The 18,951-nt window shown below is 35.2% G+C and overlaps 1 protein-coding gene across 1 annotated transcript in view; it reads right to left on the bottom strand.

The window, feature by feature from the left end:
- Nucleotides 1–4,065: 4,065 nt before the first annotated feature.
- The window catches only part of LOC142351719 (uncharacterized), a 62,432-nt gene continuing 47,546 nt past the window's right edge, over nt 4,066–18,951 (bottom strand). The window contains exons 3-4 of the mRNA XM_075403864.1: nt 5,555–5,756; nt 4,066–4,864 (exon numbers count right to left, since the gene is read on the bottom strand). Coding sequence (XP_075259979.1) covers nt 4,134–4,864; nt 5,555–5,756 — 933 coding nt within the window. The 3' untranslated portion in view covers nt 4,066–4,133. The remainder of the gene's footprint in view (nt 4,865–5,554; nt 5,757–18,951) is intronic.

The following is an 18,951-nucleotide window of genomic DNA, read 5'->3' as shown; positions in this document are numbered from 1 at the left end:
TTTTTGCGAAAAACCGTTGTCGAAGCCGTTAAAACAATAATCATTTCACTTAAAAACAGATTTCTCCAAATGTGCCTCCTTTCTACATCAAAATGTGATGCGTAACCTGTGATTACCGCGTCTAGGCAACAGATAGACAAAAAGACTACAAGATTAAAAAATATATTTTTAAAAAATTCTTTATTTCTTGTAAAAATAATGGAAAAATAAAGGCAAAGCTCCATAATTCATTGCTTTTTTTGAAAACAAAAAATTTACAAGTCAAAAAGACAATAAACTTTCAACAAAAAGTATGAACATTACGTGGCAACTGTTATAAAGCCAATTGGGCCCGTCAATAGTGACCCCTGATTTGAAATGTTGTTTTGGAATGAAAGTAAAAGGCAATACTTTTTTTATATCTATTGGTCGAAATCGATTGAACAAGATCCATCTAAGTGTATAATTCCTCCCCCTACTAAAGTGGGTCGGAACAAAGAGATTCTTGATGTTTGAACGAAGGGGAAAATTGAGTGTTCTGCGCAATTGCTTTTGCAGTTACATATTTTCAAAGTGCCAAAATGAAAGTCGAAATGTTTTTCCCTGAATCATTTCTTATAAACTAATCTTTATTTCATATTCAGCCATTTATTTCAGTTGCATGCTATCTATAGTCTCCAATATGCTTCAGTTTTCCATTCTGTTTTGCAACACCGCCTTTTTCATATTCAAATAAAAAAAACATTTAAACATAAGTTATGAAATTTACGTTGAAAGATATAATTTTATCAGATGAGAAATTTATGCAATTTTTGAAGGCTTTTTCTAAAAATTATAGAGAGAAATTACACTTACATTTTTACTAGTGCGAACAAATCCAGAATTTATTTTATAATTTTTACTTTATCCTCCTATTTCCCAAGAAGTCACAAAAATTAGAAGTCACTCGATGAAACTTTACCAAAACTATGATTATTATAGTTAGCAACAAGCTGTTTAAAGAAAAACTTTTTTAGATTTCTTAAATGTAGCCTCTTTACAGGCGCAGATTAAAAAAATATTTAGGTACATTGCAAATGAGTTCTTTTAATCGAATAATAACAAATATAGTAAAAGCATGATCGTTATACTTGCTCGACAATATACCATAAAAATTTTCAATTAGCTTGTTTTTTAAAACATTTTCAAGTTTGAATTTGAGCGGTGGCACTTAGCAAAGAACAAATTAATTGTTCCAACTCATGGAAGATATCGTCAGCACTTTTGTCGTGTTTGAAATTATTGTTTGAGCCATCTTGTAGAACCAATGTTTTAAGTTTTTTAAATATTTTTACACCACTGTCACTAGGAATAGTTGCAGCGTTTTCTATTTTGGCAACAATGCTTGTATCAAAAACAATATTGACTTGCTCATAATTGTGTTCAATCGCGACTATTACCTTCCCAGCAAAAGAGACCTTAGCTTTTGATACCGTAACCTGTTCAGGGGCATCCATGTGCAGGGAGCTTCTTCAGCCCATGGTGAGGAATCCTCTCGTTGTCGGTTCCCCTCTAATAGTTCTTTTTGATAGCTTGATATAATTTTTCTTATTGTCGGTTCCCCTCTAATAGTTCTTTTTGATAGCTTGATATAATTTTTCGAAACTTTTTTTTCATGTATTACCAATCATCAAGAGAGAGTGGTACAGAGAGGGAATGCGAATTAGTGGGGTTTTCTGATATATCAATTGACATTTGCATTGATAAGGTTGAAGACTTTTAAAGTTTCTGGATGTACAGTTTCAAAGGTTTGCTCAAAGTTTAGGCCAAAATTGCGATTTAGTTTGATAAAGAAAGCATTTGAAGGTTAATGTTTTAGAACGTTTTAATTCGCTACCTAAGCACAAAAAGAACTTCGAGTGGGCATCTCCAATGGACAAATATGAACTCAACCTTTACATATACATACACACACACACACTTTATATACATAATTTATATATTGCTTATATTTTAAACAAATGGATTCTTGGGTTTGGTACTACCTTTTTTAATCAAAAATTGTGATTTTCACATGTTTAGTCAATTTTTACGCGATTGGTTTTTCTGTTTGCTTGACAATTGATCACATTATTGACAGGTCAAATTTGCGTTTAAAAAAGTTTAAAGTTTCTCTTGATTTTTTTGGATTTGACGGCTGTGACATCAACTCGCAAAATTTAACAGATTTTAAAGATTTTGTCGTCCTTTTCTTAGTCGTTCAACGTGTTCCGGATGATAGAAGATCCCAATGCCATCCTCTAGTTGTTTAAATGAACCAATTTAAGGATTTTAGTGTATAACTAAAGGCTTTAATGACTTTCGATTTAAATAATATCAAAAAGTAATAGAGTTTTTTTAACCTACACTTTTGGTTTTCAATTTTCTCATCAAGTTAATGCGTCCCTTTTTGACAGGTCTTATCTCCTCTCTGCTGAACCATACGACAGCTTTTACTGGTTATATGTTTTGATCATATGATGTACAAAGTCTAATAGTTTGAACGGTTATAAAAAGGTTCTGGTTCAGGTCTTATATGCTTCTTGTAGCCCAATCATTTAGTCTCACTAAAAACAAGCCCAATTGGTTTCCCACGGAGTTGCAAGGTGATCAATTTTTTGTTTTTAATTAGAAGCTTAGTGTTTTTATGAGTTCCTTTAAATTTGCTTGAAAAAATTTGGTCAGAATAATCAAGGAAATTTTGAATTTGTCACTTGTTTCCTACTTCTGACAAAATGTAGCTAGTATCTGTTATTTCAGACTGTACCCCCTTCCTTGTGAGACAGTTCCATCTTTAAAAGTGTTTTGTTTTCAACTAATGATTTGTTGACTTTGATAATATGGGTTTTCATCTATCCCGTTTCTGGATATCTGCCAGTTTTGTTTTTGGGTTTTTTGTTTCCTTGCCACAATAACACTCTTTGGGGGCAGACCCCTTTTGCACCATTATAGCTAATACCATTTTACTCAACCTGCCATTTTACCCAATGCCAGTTTACCTTATTGCTAAATTTACCAGAACGAATATTTAGCCGACTATATAATTAAATGGCACGTGGGCTAGATATGAAACCATCACAACCGGACATGGGATTAAATTGTCCAAAAATATCTCAAATCATCCTTGTAATAGCGACTGCTAAATTGTAATCGGATAATTGAACGAAAAGATCGAAGAGCTTTGGGCATGTTGGTATTGGGTCAAATGGCATTGGGTACAATGGAATTAGGCAAATTGTCATGTAACCCATGTTAGTTAATGATAGGGGATGAAGGGAATTAAAATATTTCATCGCATTTCTTACAAAAGGTTTATTATTATTATATTATTATTATTAATAATACTATCATAATAATAATAATTAATATTATTATTAATATCAGGCAAAATAGGCATTAAGTAAATGGGTGCTGAAACATGCATCAAATTAAATGCGCTGGAACATGAGCACATTTCTTACCAAGGATCAACAAATTATTATGCAAGGATCTTGTGCTGTTTTGCATTGAAATTTTCACAGCAGTCCGGTTCGAGGTTTTTGCGGTGAATTTTTGTAAGAATTGCCGTGAAATGCGGTGCAAGACAAATAATTTTCGCCTCGTAATTCTTACATCTTTTTGCGGTAATTTCGGTGAATCGCGGTGACTTATTTATTTTCACAGCGCTCTAAGTATTCTTACAAAAACGATTCTTCCCTACACGGGTTCGAACCTCTGCCCTCCTGCATTCCTTCTTCTTCTTATTCCACTGCGCCAGCTCTCAATTGCTTCAAAATTTTCTTGTGAATTTAAATCAGATTGAGAAAACGTTGGACAACAAATGCGGCAAATTTTTGTAAGAAATGCGGTGAAATGATTATCGTCACCGCAATGACCGCATTTCTTCCAAAAATTCGCCGCATTTCTTACAAAAAGTTACCCAAAAACCTCGACCCGGGAACTCATAAATAATTCTAGCGCATTTTGTATATGATATCAATTCAGTACATTTCTTACATAAAATAAGTTGAAACGGAGCTGACCCGGGATGTGATGTCTTTACACTGAAAATTGCATAAATCAATAGCACACTGTTAGACTGATTTTGAATGCAAGAAAATTTGTTGAAGCATATAATAAATAAACTCGAGAGAAATTTAATAGAACTTCATCTTGAAAATAGCCAGTTGTTTATCAAAACAATGTCTCCGCTGCAAACAGCACAGAATTGAATCATTTCCAAGAGCCGACAAAAATAGAATTCTGTGGTATTGTTGTTGGAAGTCAAATTTTATTTCGATGGGGTCTAGCGCGTATCCGTCCTCAACGCGTGCTAGGTTAACCTCGTACGCAATAGGTGTATCACGAGAAGGATCCAAAGCTGAAATGAAAACATATCCCGACTCCGATTCGGAGCTGGATGACATTGGAATCCACACAAATCTGATTCTCGCGTTTTCGGATCCATTCAACTTGAGCACTTTTTGTTTTACTTCTTGAATCTTTTGTTGTTCGTTGTTACTTTTTTGTTTTGTTATATCCGAAATGACAAGCTGCACATGATCTTTGGCCCGCTGTGAATGCAACAAATAATGAGGGCCCGCCATTATCATATAATGGACTGATTTTCCAGGCACTTCAACCGTTTTGGATTTTTTCTCTTTTTCGTCGTAAACGTGAACTTGAACAACTGAACTGTCTTGCTGTTCAGCAATAGCTAATTTGTTGTCTAGAGCACTAAGAGTGCAGAACTTTTTGTCGTCTGAATGAATTTGCCCAAGAATTTTTCCATTTATCTTATTAATTTCGAAAGTTACCGCCAGTTGATCGTGTCTGTAAACGATGTACATTGTTCCATTGCCGCTAAATGCAATCCCTCGAATGAAACCTGTTCAAGCAGAGCAGTTTAGTAAGAAGATAATAATAAATAAGAACTCAAAAAATCATAGTTTAGAGCCGGACGCATTAAACAACACTTAGATTAGTAGATGAGCCTTTGTCCTCAATTTTTTAATCTTTAAGTGAAAAACTGCTTTTAGTTGAATAGACAGGAAACTTGTCGAAAATCAGCATTTGGACTGCTTCAAAATACTCGGTAAAGATAGAATTTAGTGGTCATCTCGACTTCGACTCATTTTTTTTGTGATAAAATTTTGGGATACCCGTATTTTAAGTTGCGGGCCTGTGGGCTCGATTCGTGCGCGTCGCGGCTTCGCCGCGATAACCGGCCCGCGATTTCCGGATTACATCCCACAGCGGATGAGAGGCGTGGCCATGGACAGCGGTCCGCTAAGGCCCGTACCCACTAGATGTCTAAAAATTGACGTATTTTTGTTTCTTTGGTGCATTGGAATACATTATGCACTATAATACTACGTGCAGTATTGATTGCATCGGCTAACAATGTATTATTTCTGATAGATTACATAACTATTACATAATTTTCGGCTTGCTTTTCTGTCGGCTTACTTTTACTTCGGCTTCCTTTGCGTTCGCCAAATCCACACACTAAGTAGGTGCAACTAACACTGAAATGAGGCAGGGGTTTTATATTAGACTGGAAATGAACACTAATCACCTTCGGTCTTTTGAGTCAAAATCAGAGTGCGCAATAGACGCGACTGCATATCAAATACATGCGCTTTGTGTCGGTGACAGACAAACAGCTGGAAGGAGGTTTGATCGAAAGCGACAATAGGAACGACCTTAAAAACTTCATCCAATTTACCACCTTGATGAACAGATTTCAATCTCCTGGTCACAATTTCGTTCGTGTGTAGCTGAAGCATAAAAATGAGCAGTTAAAAATTAATAAAAAATGAGCAGTTAGAAATTAATAAAAATGAGCAGTTAGAAATTAATAAAAATGAGCAGTGTTATTTCTCTCATCACAAGTTAACTTTTAGATAAATATATGTATACCCGAATTGACGGAACAGTCAACCTCAATCTCAATCAATGATTTATTGTAAAGAATGGTCAAGGACTTTGTGCCCCCCCCCCCCCCCCCAGCATACGCCCAAGCGCGCATAGTCAATTAGTAAGCAACGGCGAGTAGCGTGGAAAAAGGGACTGCAGAAATAAAACATTACTTAAAATTAGGACATTCTGCAAAATAAAAGCATAACTTTGAATTCACAATGTGTGCATGAGAGTGTTTAATTCAAGAGATGTGGATAATTCTCAGACATACATTCCTGGGATGAATGTTCAATCATTATCAACACTGCGCTCTCAGTATTAATAGTTAAGCATAAACGAGGTACCTATGTATTAACTTTAGGAATTAACTTTTCGTTCAATTTCCAATGATGTAACTAAAAAGAGAGCGAGGACAGTAGACCTGTCATCTTAACATAATTACCCCCAGTGGTATGTATCTTAATTTCCCAGGGGGAATGCATCCATTTGTGATTTTCTGCCTCAATGCACTTCAGATAATCTTATCTACTTGATAAAAATTATCTACAGTACTTTAATCAACACCTGTTGCGATAGTAGCTGATAAATAAACTGCCAGTGTAATAAATTTTAGTGCCCGATTGACCGAGTTTATCACACTCTTTTATTGCCACTGTTACCAAGTAAACAGTGACGATAAAAGAATGGTGATAAACTCGTAGTCTAATGATGGAAACAGTTTGATAAACTTGTAGTCTAAAAAATGTGTGGTGTGTGTGTGTGTGTCTGTGATGTGTGTGGTGTGTGTGTGTGTGTGTGTGTGGTGTGTGAAGTGGGTGGTGTGTGTGTGTGGTGTGGTGTATGTGTTTGTGGTGTGTGTGTGTGTGTGTGTGTGTGTGTGTGTGTGTGTGTGTGTGTGTGTGCGTTCGTGTGTGTGCGCGTGCGTCTGTGTGTCTGAGTGTGTATGTATGTAAGTGTAGGAGGGGGGGGGGCATGAGGACAAACGAAGAACAGATCCGAAGAAATATCACTTACCTTTGAAAATGTAATTGTCCACAAAAATTAAATGTGAAAACCAATAAAAGTGTGTTCAATTTTGAAATGATCGCAATAGGTGTTGATTAAAAAAATACCACACGTGTTATCGCCCTCGAAGTTATCATAACACCTCGGCTTCGCCTCGGAGTTTGACAAATTCTCGGTAGCAATAACAAACGTATGGTAATATTCATTTATCAACACCTGTTACGATAGAGTTTATCTACGAGTTTATCACAATTTCTATCGCCACTGTTATTAAGTAAACAGTGGCGATAAAAGAGCGGTGAGAAACTCGTAATCTAATGATGGAAACAGTTTGTTAAACTTGTAATCTAAAAAAAACATGTATGATCGCAACAGGTGTTGATGAAAAAAAATTACCACACGCTTGTTATCGCCTCAAAGTTATCATAACACCTCGGCTTCGCCTCGGAGTTTGATAACTTCTCGGTGGTGATAACAACAGTGTGGTAATTTTCCTTTACTTTCAAACACTTCATTCGCGCAGTTTAATTTTCACAATTATAACTTTCGTTAATTCATTTACGTGAAGAGATTACAATTTTATTATGTTTCATTGAAAATCAGTCAATTTTTACAAGATTCTATCCCATTTTGAGCTGATATACGCAAATTTTGACAATATACGTAAATTTTGTGCTAAGGTACGTAAATTTTGACAGTTTTTGTCAACAAATACCATTTCTTGGCAAAAATACCCAATTACTGCCAAAATTACTCAATTTTTGCCAAAAGTTAACCAATTACTGCCAAAAATTACCCAACTCTTGGCAAAAATTGCCCAAGTCTAGGCTAGAGATAACCAATTTTTGGCAAAAACCCAATTCTCGGCAAAAAGACTCAGTTTCTGGCCAAAAATTACCTTCTAAATTATCGCCAAAAGTTATACAATTATTGCCAGAATTATTATTACGATTCTTGACAAAAATAACCCAATAATAGCAAAAAAATTAACAATTCCTGGCAAAAAATACCCAATTTACGGAGAAAACTACCCAATTCTTGGCCAAAAATACCCAATTTTTGCAAAAAACCAATTCTTGGCAAAAAACTACCCAATAATTGCAAAAGTAACCCAAACTGGCCAAAAATATCCAATGGGATGTGACAACACTCAGTTTATCACCATATTTTGAAAAATTATCCAAAAATCAAAAAAAGTTTAAACTTTTTCCAAGATTGTTTTAATTTCCTCCCATTATTCCCTCGGTTTTGTCATTTTACAAATTTAAACAATTTAAAATTTTTATTTTAAAAACGAAATCTCTCACGTGATCCCATTAATTTTGTTTGGAGGGAAATGACCTCTGCTCTACTGGGTTATTTATCAATGATCAAAAATTTCTCACCTAATTAGACAATTAGTCACTTAATTGACACAAATACGTTATTCTGTCACTATTGCCTCATAGTAACGTCACGATTAGTTTATATTAACGTCACAGTTACTCAAAGCAACATCACAATTACATCAAAGTATCGTCACAGTTACGTCAGTGTTGTCATAATTACGTCATGATGTTGTCATAATTACGTTATAGTGTTGTCATTATTAGGTAAAAAGATCGCCATAATTGCGTCAAATCCAATTACGAATTCGTTTTTATTTCCGTTCAAAATTCATCAGTTTTGTTTTCAATTAGTTTATTTAATCTACTTTTCGGAAAAAATTTCCAAGAATGTCTAATCCAACGGAACAGTGTTCTTCATGCATAAACCTTATTTTGCGATAACATATGAGCAGAAACTAGAAGCTTCACGCAAAAACTACATACATCGCTTCAAGTCATTTCCAGACGACAAGCAGCTGCAGCATCATATTGCTACCGAACATTCACCGCCTCTGATTCTCAAGAAAAAAATTTCTAACAGCAATTGCAATTCATCGTTTTCAAATTAAAATCATCTTGTTCAACACAAACGAAACGATCATCAGCAATCTTATTCCAGTGGCCTACAATGACGTTGACTTAAATATCTACAGAGAATCAAGCGGTCTTCACTATGAAATGGAAACAGTCAAGCACCTTTTGCAACAATCGTTACTTGAATTGTCCAGAGAGAAAGAGCAAAGTTTTCAACTAATAAATTTTAACCATGAAACTATAATAGACAAGTTAAATTTTGCTAACAACAATTTATTCAGATCAGAAAAAATTAACATTTCATTTGTTTTCGAACTTCAATGTGTGCATAACTGTGACGAAATTCGATACTATTAAGCAGCAGATAACAACCCCTTAATTTCTATTCCTATCGCTTTCTCGGAAGACTCAGATCTCATTTTTATCAAATCGAAATTGAGAGGTGAAGATTTTCTACCCAATATTAAAAATCAACGTCCAGATACAAAATCGAAATTTTTGTGCTGCTAACTTTTTTTTTGTTTTCCTCCTTTATGGAATCCATCTGGGATGTACCAACCGAACTGTATCATCAAATTTGTGGAAGAACTGTTTTGTTAAAAGTTTTGTATCTTAAAAGCAAAAATGTCCTACTAAGATGACTTGTGTTTGTTCCGTGCTTTGGCATGCGAATAACACGGCAGCGACGAGCTCCAGCATAACAAAATGAAATTGAGGCAGAGATTTCTCTTAGCGACAAGAAGAGTTGACAAAAGCTTTCAAGGTATATATGAAGATGCTTTTTCCTTCCTTGAAGAGTTTGTTGACAGAAATACACAAACTACTCTTTTTTCTTTGACAAACAGTCTGAAAAGTTTGCCGAACATATCCGATGCCCCTCGATGAAACACTCAAAGACAACTTTGTCCGTTGAAACTTATCCGTTGGACAGCGATAAATTATGAGAAACTTATCCGTTGGACAGCGGATATCAATAACTTCCCCAAAAAGTTCCATTGCTATATATGTGATCACTTTTTTGATAGATCCAACAATTTGCTGGACCATATGAAGAGTTGCTCAGAGACAACACAACACAAGTATCCATCAAGAACCTAACAACTGCCAGAGACTGTTTATGATCGACTGAAAAATGTAAGCATTTTTGCTCCGCACGAGCTGAGGCTGTTTTCTCATTTTATTGTATTTGATTTCGGGTCAATAACCATCCCGACAAAACACTCAGAAACACGGAATTGACATAGTGGATTGGAAAAATGCCATTATCGTGTCGTTAGTTTCTAACCTTTTTGAGGACCAAATATTCGTTTACAGCGATGATCCGCATCACCTAGTTCGTGATTTTGTATCCAACTTTACACATACAGCAGAAAACAGCACACTATTATGATGAGAAAAACTGATTGATTTCGTACTAGAATTGGAAGAGAAACATTCAGCTATTCGAAAACTGATACCAGTGAAAATAAGCAGAAACTCAACACAGATGAAAATTTATTTGAGAGCAAAACTAAAGTTGAAGACGAGGAGGGCGAAGATCTTGAAATGCAGAGACTGAGAACTGAGCTCAGGTTGTTATCACATTTAAAAAAGGATTTTGAGGACTATTACAGTACCATTCTTGTCTTTGAATTGAACAGCTCTCGGTATGATATAAAGCTGATAAAAGAGTACCTTCTGCATCATTTCCTAATTGAACAAGACGTTGTTCTAAGTGATTCAAATATGTAACAAATATATTGCAATGAATTTTCTCGAATTTCAATTTGCAGAAATTCTTAACTTCCCGGAGGATCCACAATTCTGGATAACTTCCTCAAAGCTTATGGAGCAAGCGAAGAAAAAGAATCTTCCCACATGAATGGTTTGACAGTGGTGAAATGTTCTCCCAGCTACCTCCAATGGATAGTTTCTGGAGCAAGCTGAAAAATAGCAACATATTTGCAGTCTAGTATAAAAAAGTCATATTTTTGAAAATCAGTGGAATGGAAGAGGGAGGAATTTTGAAGAAGATGTTATAGAAAAATTTCCCCAAAACACCAGGGAAAGGTACAGGAAACTGCAAAATAATTGAGAACGAGAATGTATGCAGACGTTTTGCGATATCCTCAAGTGGTACAACAACAAAGATGTCGAACCTACGCTTATGGCTATGCGAAAATTGATTGACTTTTACCACTCAAAACGAGTAGATTTGTTAAAATTGGGTTACGCTCTTCTTAATTCAGCCAACAGATTTCTTCATTCATCAACAGAAAAAGACAAAAACTACAACAACTACATTCGAAAAAGGCTAACAGCGGAACCCTGAATTATTTTCACAAATTATGCAAAAGTTGGGGAAACAAAGACCCGAGAGTCCGAAAATAAAGCAAATGTATGGGGGCGTTCATGTGAGTCAGCTTCATCTTTTTTCCTTGACAAAAAGAGATGCCAACATGACCAATTACAAAATGGGAGTACAATGAAGAGACTGAAAAACTCCATCCAAAGACGAACTGGAGAAACTACTTCAGAGAGCGGGTGATGAACTTTATGCAACAGACTCATCCCAACTGTAAAACAAAAACCCAAATACACACAAGAGGCAGAAATTCGGACTTAATTACTTGAGGGGTTTTGCAATCATTGCAACAACTTTTGAAGCCATGGGTTGCTTACTAAATTTTTATCCGTGTCAAGAGAAAAAACAATTTTTTTGAGGATATTGAAAAGGAATTGCAGAGACGAGAATGTGACAATGATAGAAGAGAGTACCTGCAGGGATAGGGGCTAGATGTTTAGGTGATCTGAGAATGTGAATGTAAGAAATGGATCACAGAAAACACAATTAAAGATTTAAGATATCATCAATTGGTGCTACCCCCTCCAACCATCGATTTCCGAAAACTCTCTATTTGATAAAAATGAAATGTTAAGACCTTTTTGGTGTTATTGAATCAAGTCTTGAGGTCCTAGGGGCATTATATGCCTACTTTGAAGATTTTCAACCAATTTTCAAGAATTGTGAAGTTGGATAAGATGACATTAGAGATGACATGAAAGAGTATGCTGAATGTAACAAATTGTTTTTCAGAACACAGAAAATGCTAACTTCCAGTATCCAACTTTAACGAGGATCAATTTTTCGCAATTTTTGTTATTCTCTCTGGGAGATGGAGTGATTTTAAGGGACGTTTTCTGGCTCCTGCAATACACTCGCCACCGCTATTTTGAACCGTTTGTTCGGAATGTTGTTAATGCACGCTGCAAAGGAGATCAGAACAAAGAGTCAACTGTCGTTGCAGAAACCATGAAGTTGATTGGAAATGGCTGTCAGATAATGGATCGCAGTCAACAGAAGATCACAATAAATTTGAGACACAAAGGTTCTTTTGTGGATAAAATTATTAACAACAGATTTTTCAAGTCTCTGAATGAGTTGCCAGACCAAGTTTAACAGGTTGAAATGCGCAAGACACGTATCGAGAACAGGGAACATATAATTGTTGGCTTTTTTATCTTCCAGTTCGCCAAACTTACAATGTTGCAACTTAAGTACTATCGCTTTTCCTCTTTCTGCGATTCAAACAAATACGAGTTGATTGAAATAGATACTGATACTCTTTAAATGCTTTAAATGCGAGGAAAACCTTAACAAAAGCAATCGACCTGAAATGTGACCATTTTGGTACTGATTGAGGCGAAGCAATTACACGGATAATTTAGCAGCAATTTCTAGCAACAAATTTTTCACACAACCAAGTTGCAAAAAACATGCTGCTTTTGACAAGAGAACACAAGGATTGTTCAAGGAACAGTTCAGATGTTCAGATATGACTGCTTTGTGCTCGAAAACTTACTGCTGCTACGATGCGAATTCAGATACAATGAAGCTATCCAGTAGGGGACACAATAAACAGAACCTCGAGGAAACATTAGCCAAATACAGAAAAGTATTGTTTGACGAGGAGCGAGTATATTCAACAAACCGAAGACTGCAAGTAGTTGAAAATGAGAAATTACGAATACATTGAAAAAAGTGGGTTCCGTATTTTTAACCCAGAAACCAAAAAAAATCTGTGAATACGGAATTCACACTTTTCCTTTAGATTTAAAGCTCATTGCCTTTAGAATTTGTCAATTTCTCATCTACTTTGATTTCATATCTTTTTAATTCACTTTTTATCTCGCCAATTGACTTTTGAACAAAATCATGGCGTAAAATAAACGAATAAGATATAGATACACATGCAAATTATTAAGTGTAAATGTTACAATTTTTTTAAAAACGTGTTTAACAGTTTTACAGTTTTGCAAACTTTATGAATCTTTCCTTACAGATTTTTGTGTATTAAATATTAATTAAAGATTTTGGTTTTCAAAAATTACAGAACAACAAAGAATTTGAAAACATGCAAATAAGTTAAATGTTTTGACGACATATGAGAGAAAAATTAACAACACAATTCTGAGTCTTGGAGTTTGATAACTTCTCGGTGGTGATAACAACAGTGTGGTAATTTTCCTTTACTTTCAAACACTTCATTCGCGCAGTTTAATTTTCACAATTATAACTTTCGTTAATTCATTTACGTGAAGAGATTACAATTTTATTATGTTTCATTGAAAATCAGTCAATTTTTACAAGATTCTATCCCATTTTGAGCTGATATACGCAAATTTTGACAATATACGTAAATTTTGTGCTAAGGTACGTAAATTTTGACAGTTTTTGTCAACAAATACCATTTCTTGGCAAAAATACCCAATTACTGCCAAAATTACTCAATTTTTGCCAAAAGTTAACCAATTACTGCCAAAAATTACCCAACTCTTGGCAAAAATTGCCCAAGTCTAGGCTAGAGATAACCAATTTTTGGCAAAAACCCAATTCTCGGCAAAAAGACTCAGTTTCTGGCCAAAAATTACCTTCTAAATTATCGCCAAAAGTTATACAATTATTGCCAGAATTATTATTACGATTCTTGACAAAAATAACCCAATAATAGCAAAAAAATTAACAATTCCTGGCAAAAAATACCCAATTTACCGAGAAAACTACCCAATTCTTGGCCAAAAATACCCAATTTTTGCAAAAAACCAATTCTTGGCAAAAAACTACCCAATAATTGCAAAAGTAACCCAACCTGGCCAAAAATATCCAATGGGATGTGACAACACTCAGTTTATCACCATATTTTGAAAAATTATCCAAAAATCAAAAAAAGTTTTAACTTTTTCCAAGATTGTTTTAATTTCCTCCCATTATTCCCTCGGTTTTGTCATTTTACAAATTTAAACAATTTAAAATTTTTTTTTTAAAAACGAAATCTCTCACGTGATCCCATTAATTTTGTTTGGAGGGAAATGACCTCTGCTCTACTGGGTTATTTATCAATGATCAAAAATTTCTCACCTAATTAGACAATTAGTCACTTAATTGACACAAATACGTTATTCTGTCACTATTGCCTCATAGTAACGTCACGATTAGTTTATATTAACGTCACAGTTACTCAAAGCAACATCACAATTACATCAAAGTATCGTCACAGTTACATCAGTGTTGTCATAATTACGTCATGATGTTGTCATAATTACGTTATAGTGTTGTCATTATTAGGTAAAAAGATCGCCATAATTGCGTCAAATCCAATTACGAATTCGTTTTTATTTGCGTTCAAAATTCATCAGTTTGGTTTCAATTAGTTTATTTAATCTACTTTTCGGAAAAAATTTCCAAGAATGTCTAATCCAACGGAACAGTGTTCTTCATGCATAAACCTTATTTTGCGATAACATATGAGCAGAAACTAGAAGCTTCACGCAAAAACTACATACATCGCTTCAAGTCATTTCCAGACGACAAGCAGCTGCAGCATCATATTGCTACCGAACATTCACCGCCTCTGATTCTCAAGAAAAAAATTTCTAACAGCAATTGCAATTCATCGTTTTCAAATTAAAATCATCTTGTTCAACACAAACGAAACGATCATCAGCAATCTTATTCCAGTGGCCTACAATGACGTTGACTTAAATATCTACAGAGAATCAAGCGGTCTTCACTATGAAATGGAAACAGTCAAGCACCTTTTGCAACAATCGTTACTTGAATTGTCCAGAGAGAAAGAGCAAAGTTTTCAACTAATAAATTTTAACCATGAAACTATAATAGACAAGTTAAATTTTGCTTACAACAATTTATTCAGATCAGAAAAAATTAACATTTCATTTGTTTTCGAACTTCAATGTGTGCATAACTGTGACGAAATTCGATACTATTACGCAGCAGATAACAACCCCTTAATTTCTATTCCTATCGCTTTCTCGGAAGACTCAGATCTCATTTTTATCAAATCGAAATTGAGAGGTGAAGATTTTCTACCCAATATTAAAAATCAACGTCCAGATAAAAAATCGAAATTTTTGTGCTGCTAACTTTTTTTTGTTTTCCTCCTTTATGGAATCCATCTGGGATGTACCAACCGAACTGTATCATCAAATTTGTGGAAGAACTGTTTTGTTAAAAGTTTTGTATCTTAAAAGCAAAAAATGTCCTACTAAGATGACTTGTGTTTGTTCCGTGCTTTGGCATGCGAATAACACAGCAGCGACGAGCTCCAGCATAACAAAATGAAATTGAGGCAGAGATTTCTCTTAGCGACAAGAAGAGTTGACAAAAGCTTTCAAGGTATATATGAAGATGCTATTTCCTTCCTTGAAGAGTTTGTTGACAGAAATACACAAACTACTCTTTTTTCTTTGACAAACAGTCTGAAAAGTTTGCCGAACATATCCGATGCCCCTCGATGAAACACTCAAAGACAACTTTGTCCGTTGAAACTTATCCGTTGGACAGCGATAAATTATGAGAAACTTATCCGTTGGACAGCGGATATCAATAACTTCCTCAAAAAGTTCCATTGCTATATATGTGATCACTTTTTTGATAGATCCAACAATTTGCTGGACCATATGAAGAGTTGCTCAGAGACAACACAACACAAGTATCCATCAGGAACCTAACAACTGCCAGAGACTGTTTATGATCGACTGAAAAATGTAAGCATTTTTGCTCCGCACGAGCTGAGGCTGTTTTCTCATTTTATTGTATTTGATTTCGGGTCAATAATCATCCCGACAAAACACTCAGAAACACGGAATTGACATAGTGGATTGGAAAAATGCCATTAGCGTGTCTTTAGTTTCTAACCTTTTTGAGGACCAAATATTCGTTTACAGCGATGATCCGCATCACCTAGTTCGTGATTTTGTATCCAACTTTACACATACAGCAGAAAACAGCACACTATTATCATGAGAAAAACTGATTGATTGCGTACTAGAATTGGAAGAGAAACATTCAGCTATTCGAAAACTGATACCAGTGAAAATAAGCAGAAACTCAACACAGCTGAAAATTTATTTGAGAGCAAAACTAAAGTTGAAGACGAGGAGGGCGAAGATCTTGAAATGCAGAGACTGAGAACTGAGCTCAGGTTGTTATCACATTTAAAAAAGGATTTTGAGGACTATTACAGTACCATTCTTGCCTTTGAATTGAACAGCTCTCGGTGTGATATAAAGCTGATAAAAGAGTACCTTCTGCATCATTTCCTAATTGAACAAGACGTTGTTCTAAGTGATTCAAATATGTAACAAATATATTGCAATGAATTTTCTCGAATTTCAATTTGCGGAAATTCTTAACTTCCCGGAGGATCCACAATTCTGGATAACTTCCTCAAAGCTTATGGAGCAAGCGAAGAAAAAGAATCTTCCCACATGAATGGTTTGACAGTGGTGAAATGTTGTCCCAGCTACCTCCAATGGATAGTTTCTGGAGCAAGCTGAAATATAGCAACATATTTGCAGTCTAGTATAAAAAAGTCATATTTTTGAAAATCAGTGGAATGGAAGAGGGAGGAATTTTGAAGAAGATGTTATAGAAAAAGTTCCCCAAAACACCAGGGAAAGTTACAGGAAACTGCAAAATAATTGAGAACGAGAAGGTATGCAGACGTTTTGCGATATCCTCAAGTGGTACAACAACAAAGATGTCGAACCTACACTTATGGCTATGCGAAAATTGATTGACTTTTACCACTCAAAACGAGTAGATTTGTTAAAATTGGGTTACCCTCTTCCTAATTCAGCCAACAGATTTCTTCATTCATCAACAGAAAAAGACAAAAACTACAACAACTACATTCGAAAAAGGCTAACAGCGGAACCCTGAATTATTTTCACAAATTATGCAAAAGTTGGGGAAACAAAGACCCGAGAGTCCGAAAATAAAGCAAATATATGGGGGCGTTCATGTGAGTCAGCTTCATCTTTTTTCCTTGACAAAAAGAGATGCCAACATGACCAATTACAAAATGGGAGTACAATGAAGAGACTGAAAAACTCCATCCAAAGACGAACTGGAGAAACTACTTCAGAGAGCGGGTGATGAACTTTATGCAACAGACTCATCCCAACTGTAAAACAAAAACCCAAATACACACAAGAGGCAGAAATTCGGACTTAATTACTTGAGGGGTTTTGCAATCATTGCAACAACTTTTGAAGCCATGGGTTGCTTACTAAATTTTTATCCGTGTCAAGAGAAAAAACAATTTTTTTGAGGATATTGAAAAGGAATTGCAGAGACGAGAATGTGACAATGATAGAAGAGAGTACCTGCAGGGATAGGGGGTAGATGTTCAAGTGATCTGAGAATGTGAATGTAAGAAATGGATCACAGAAAACACAATTAAAGATTTAAGATATCATCAATTGGTGCTACCCCTTCCAACCATCGATTTCCGAAAACTCTCTATTTGATAAAAATAAAATGTTAAGACCTTTTTGGTGTTATTGAATCAAGTCTTGAGGTCCTAGGGGCATTATATGCCTACTTTGAAGATTTTCAACCAACTTTCAAGAATTGTGAAGTTGGATAAGATGACATTAGAGATGACATGAAAGAGTATGCTGAATGTAACAAATTGTTTTTCAGAACACAGAAAATGCTAACTTCCAGTATCCAACTTTAACGAGGATCAATTTTTCGCAATTTTTGTTATTCTCTCTGGGAGATGGAGTGATTTTAAGGGACGTTTTCTGGCTCCTGCAATACACTCGCCACCTCTATTTTGAACCGTTTGTTCGGAATGTTGTTAATGCACGCTGCAAAGGAGATCAGAACGAAGAGTCAACTGTCGTTTTAGAAACCATGAAGTTGATTGGAAATGGCTGTCAGATAATGGATCGCAGTCAACAGAAGATCACAAAAAATTTGAGACACAAAGGTTCTTTTGTGGATAAAACCATTAACAACAGATTTTTCAAGTCTCTGAATGAGTTGCCAGACCAAGTTTAACAGGTTGAAATGCGCAAGACACGTATCGAGAACAGGGAACATATAATTGTTGGCTTTTTTATCTTCCAGTTCGCCAAACTTACAATGTTGCAACTTAAGTACTATCGCTTTTCCTCTTTCTGCGATTCAAACAAATACGAGTTGATTGAAATAGATACTGATACTCTTTAAATGCTTTAAATGCGAGGAAAACCTTAACAAAAGCAATCGACCAGAAATGTGATCATTTTGGTACTGATTGAGGCAAAGCAATTACACGGATAATTTAGCAGCAATTTCTAGCAACAAATTTTTCACACAACCAAGTTGCAAAAAACATGCTGCTTTTGACAAGAGAACACAAGGATTGTTTAAGGAACAGTTCAGATGTTCAAATATGACTGCTTTGTGCTCGAAAACTTACTGCTGCTACGATGCGAATTCAGATACAATGAAGCTATCCAGTAGGGGACACAATAAACAGAACCTCGAGGAAACATTAGCCAAATACAGAAAAGTATTGTTTGACGAGGAGCGAGTATATTCAACAAACCGAAGACTGCAAGTAGTTGAAAATGAGAAATTACGAATACATTGAAAAAAGTGGGTTCCGTATTTTTAACCCAGAAACCAAAAAAAATCTGTGAATACGGAATTCACACTTTTCCTTTAGATTTAAAGCTCATTGCCTTTAGAATTTGTCAATTTCTCATCTACTTTGATTTCATATCTTTTTAATTCACTTTTTATCTCGCCAATTGACTTTTGAACAAAATCATGGCGTAAAATAAACGAATAAGATATAGATACACATGC

Source organism: Convolutriloba macropyga, chromosome 13, assembly GCF_964194025.1.
Source record: "Convolutriloba macropyga chromosome 13, txConMacr16.3, whole genome shotgun sequence".
Classification (NCBI taxonomy): domain Eukaryota; kingdom Metazoa; phylum Xenacoelomorpha; order Acoela; family Convolutidae; genus Convolutriloba; species Convolutriloba macropyga.
This window is presented reverse-complemented; position numbering and strand designations above follow the sequence as displayed.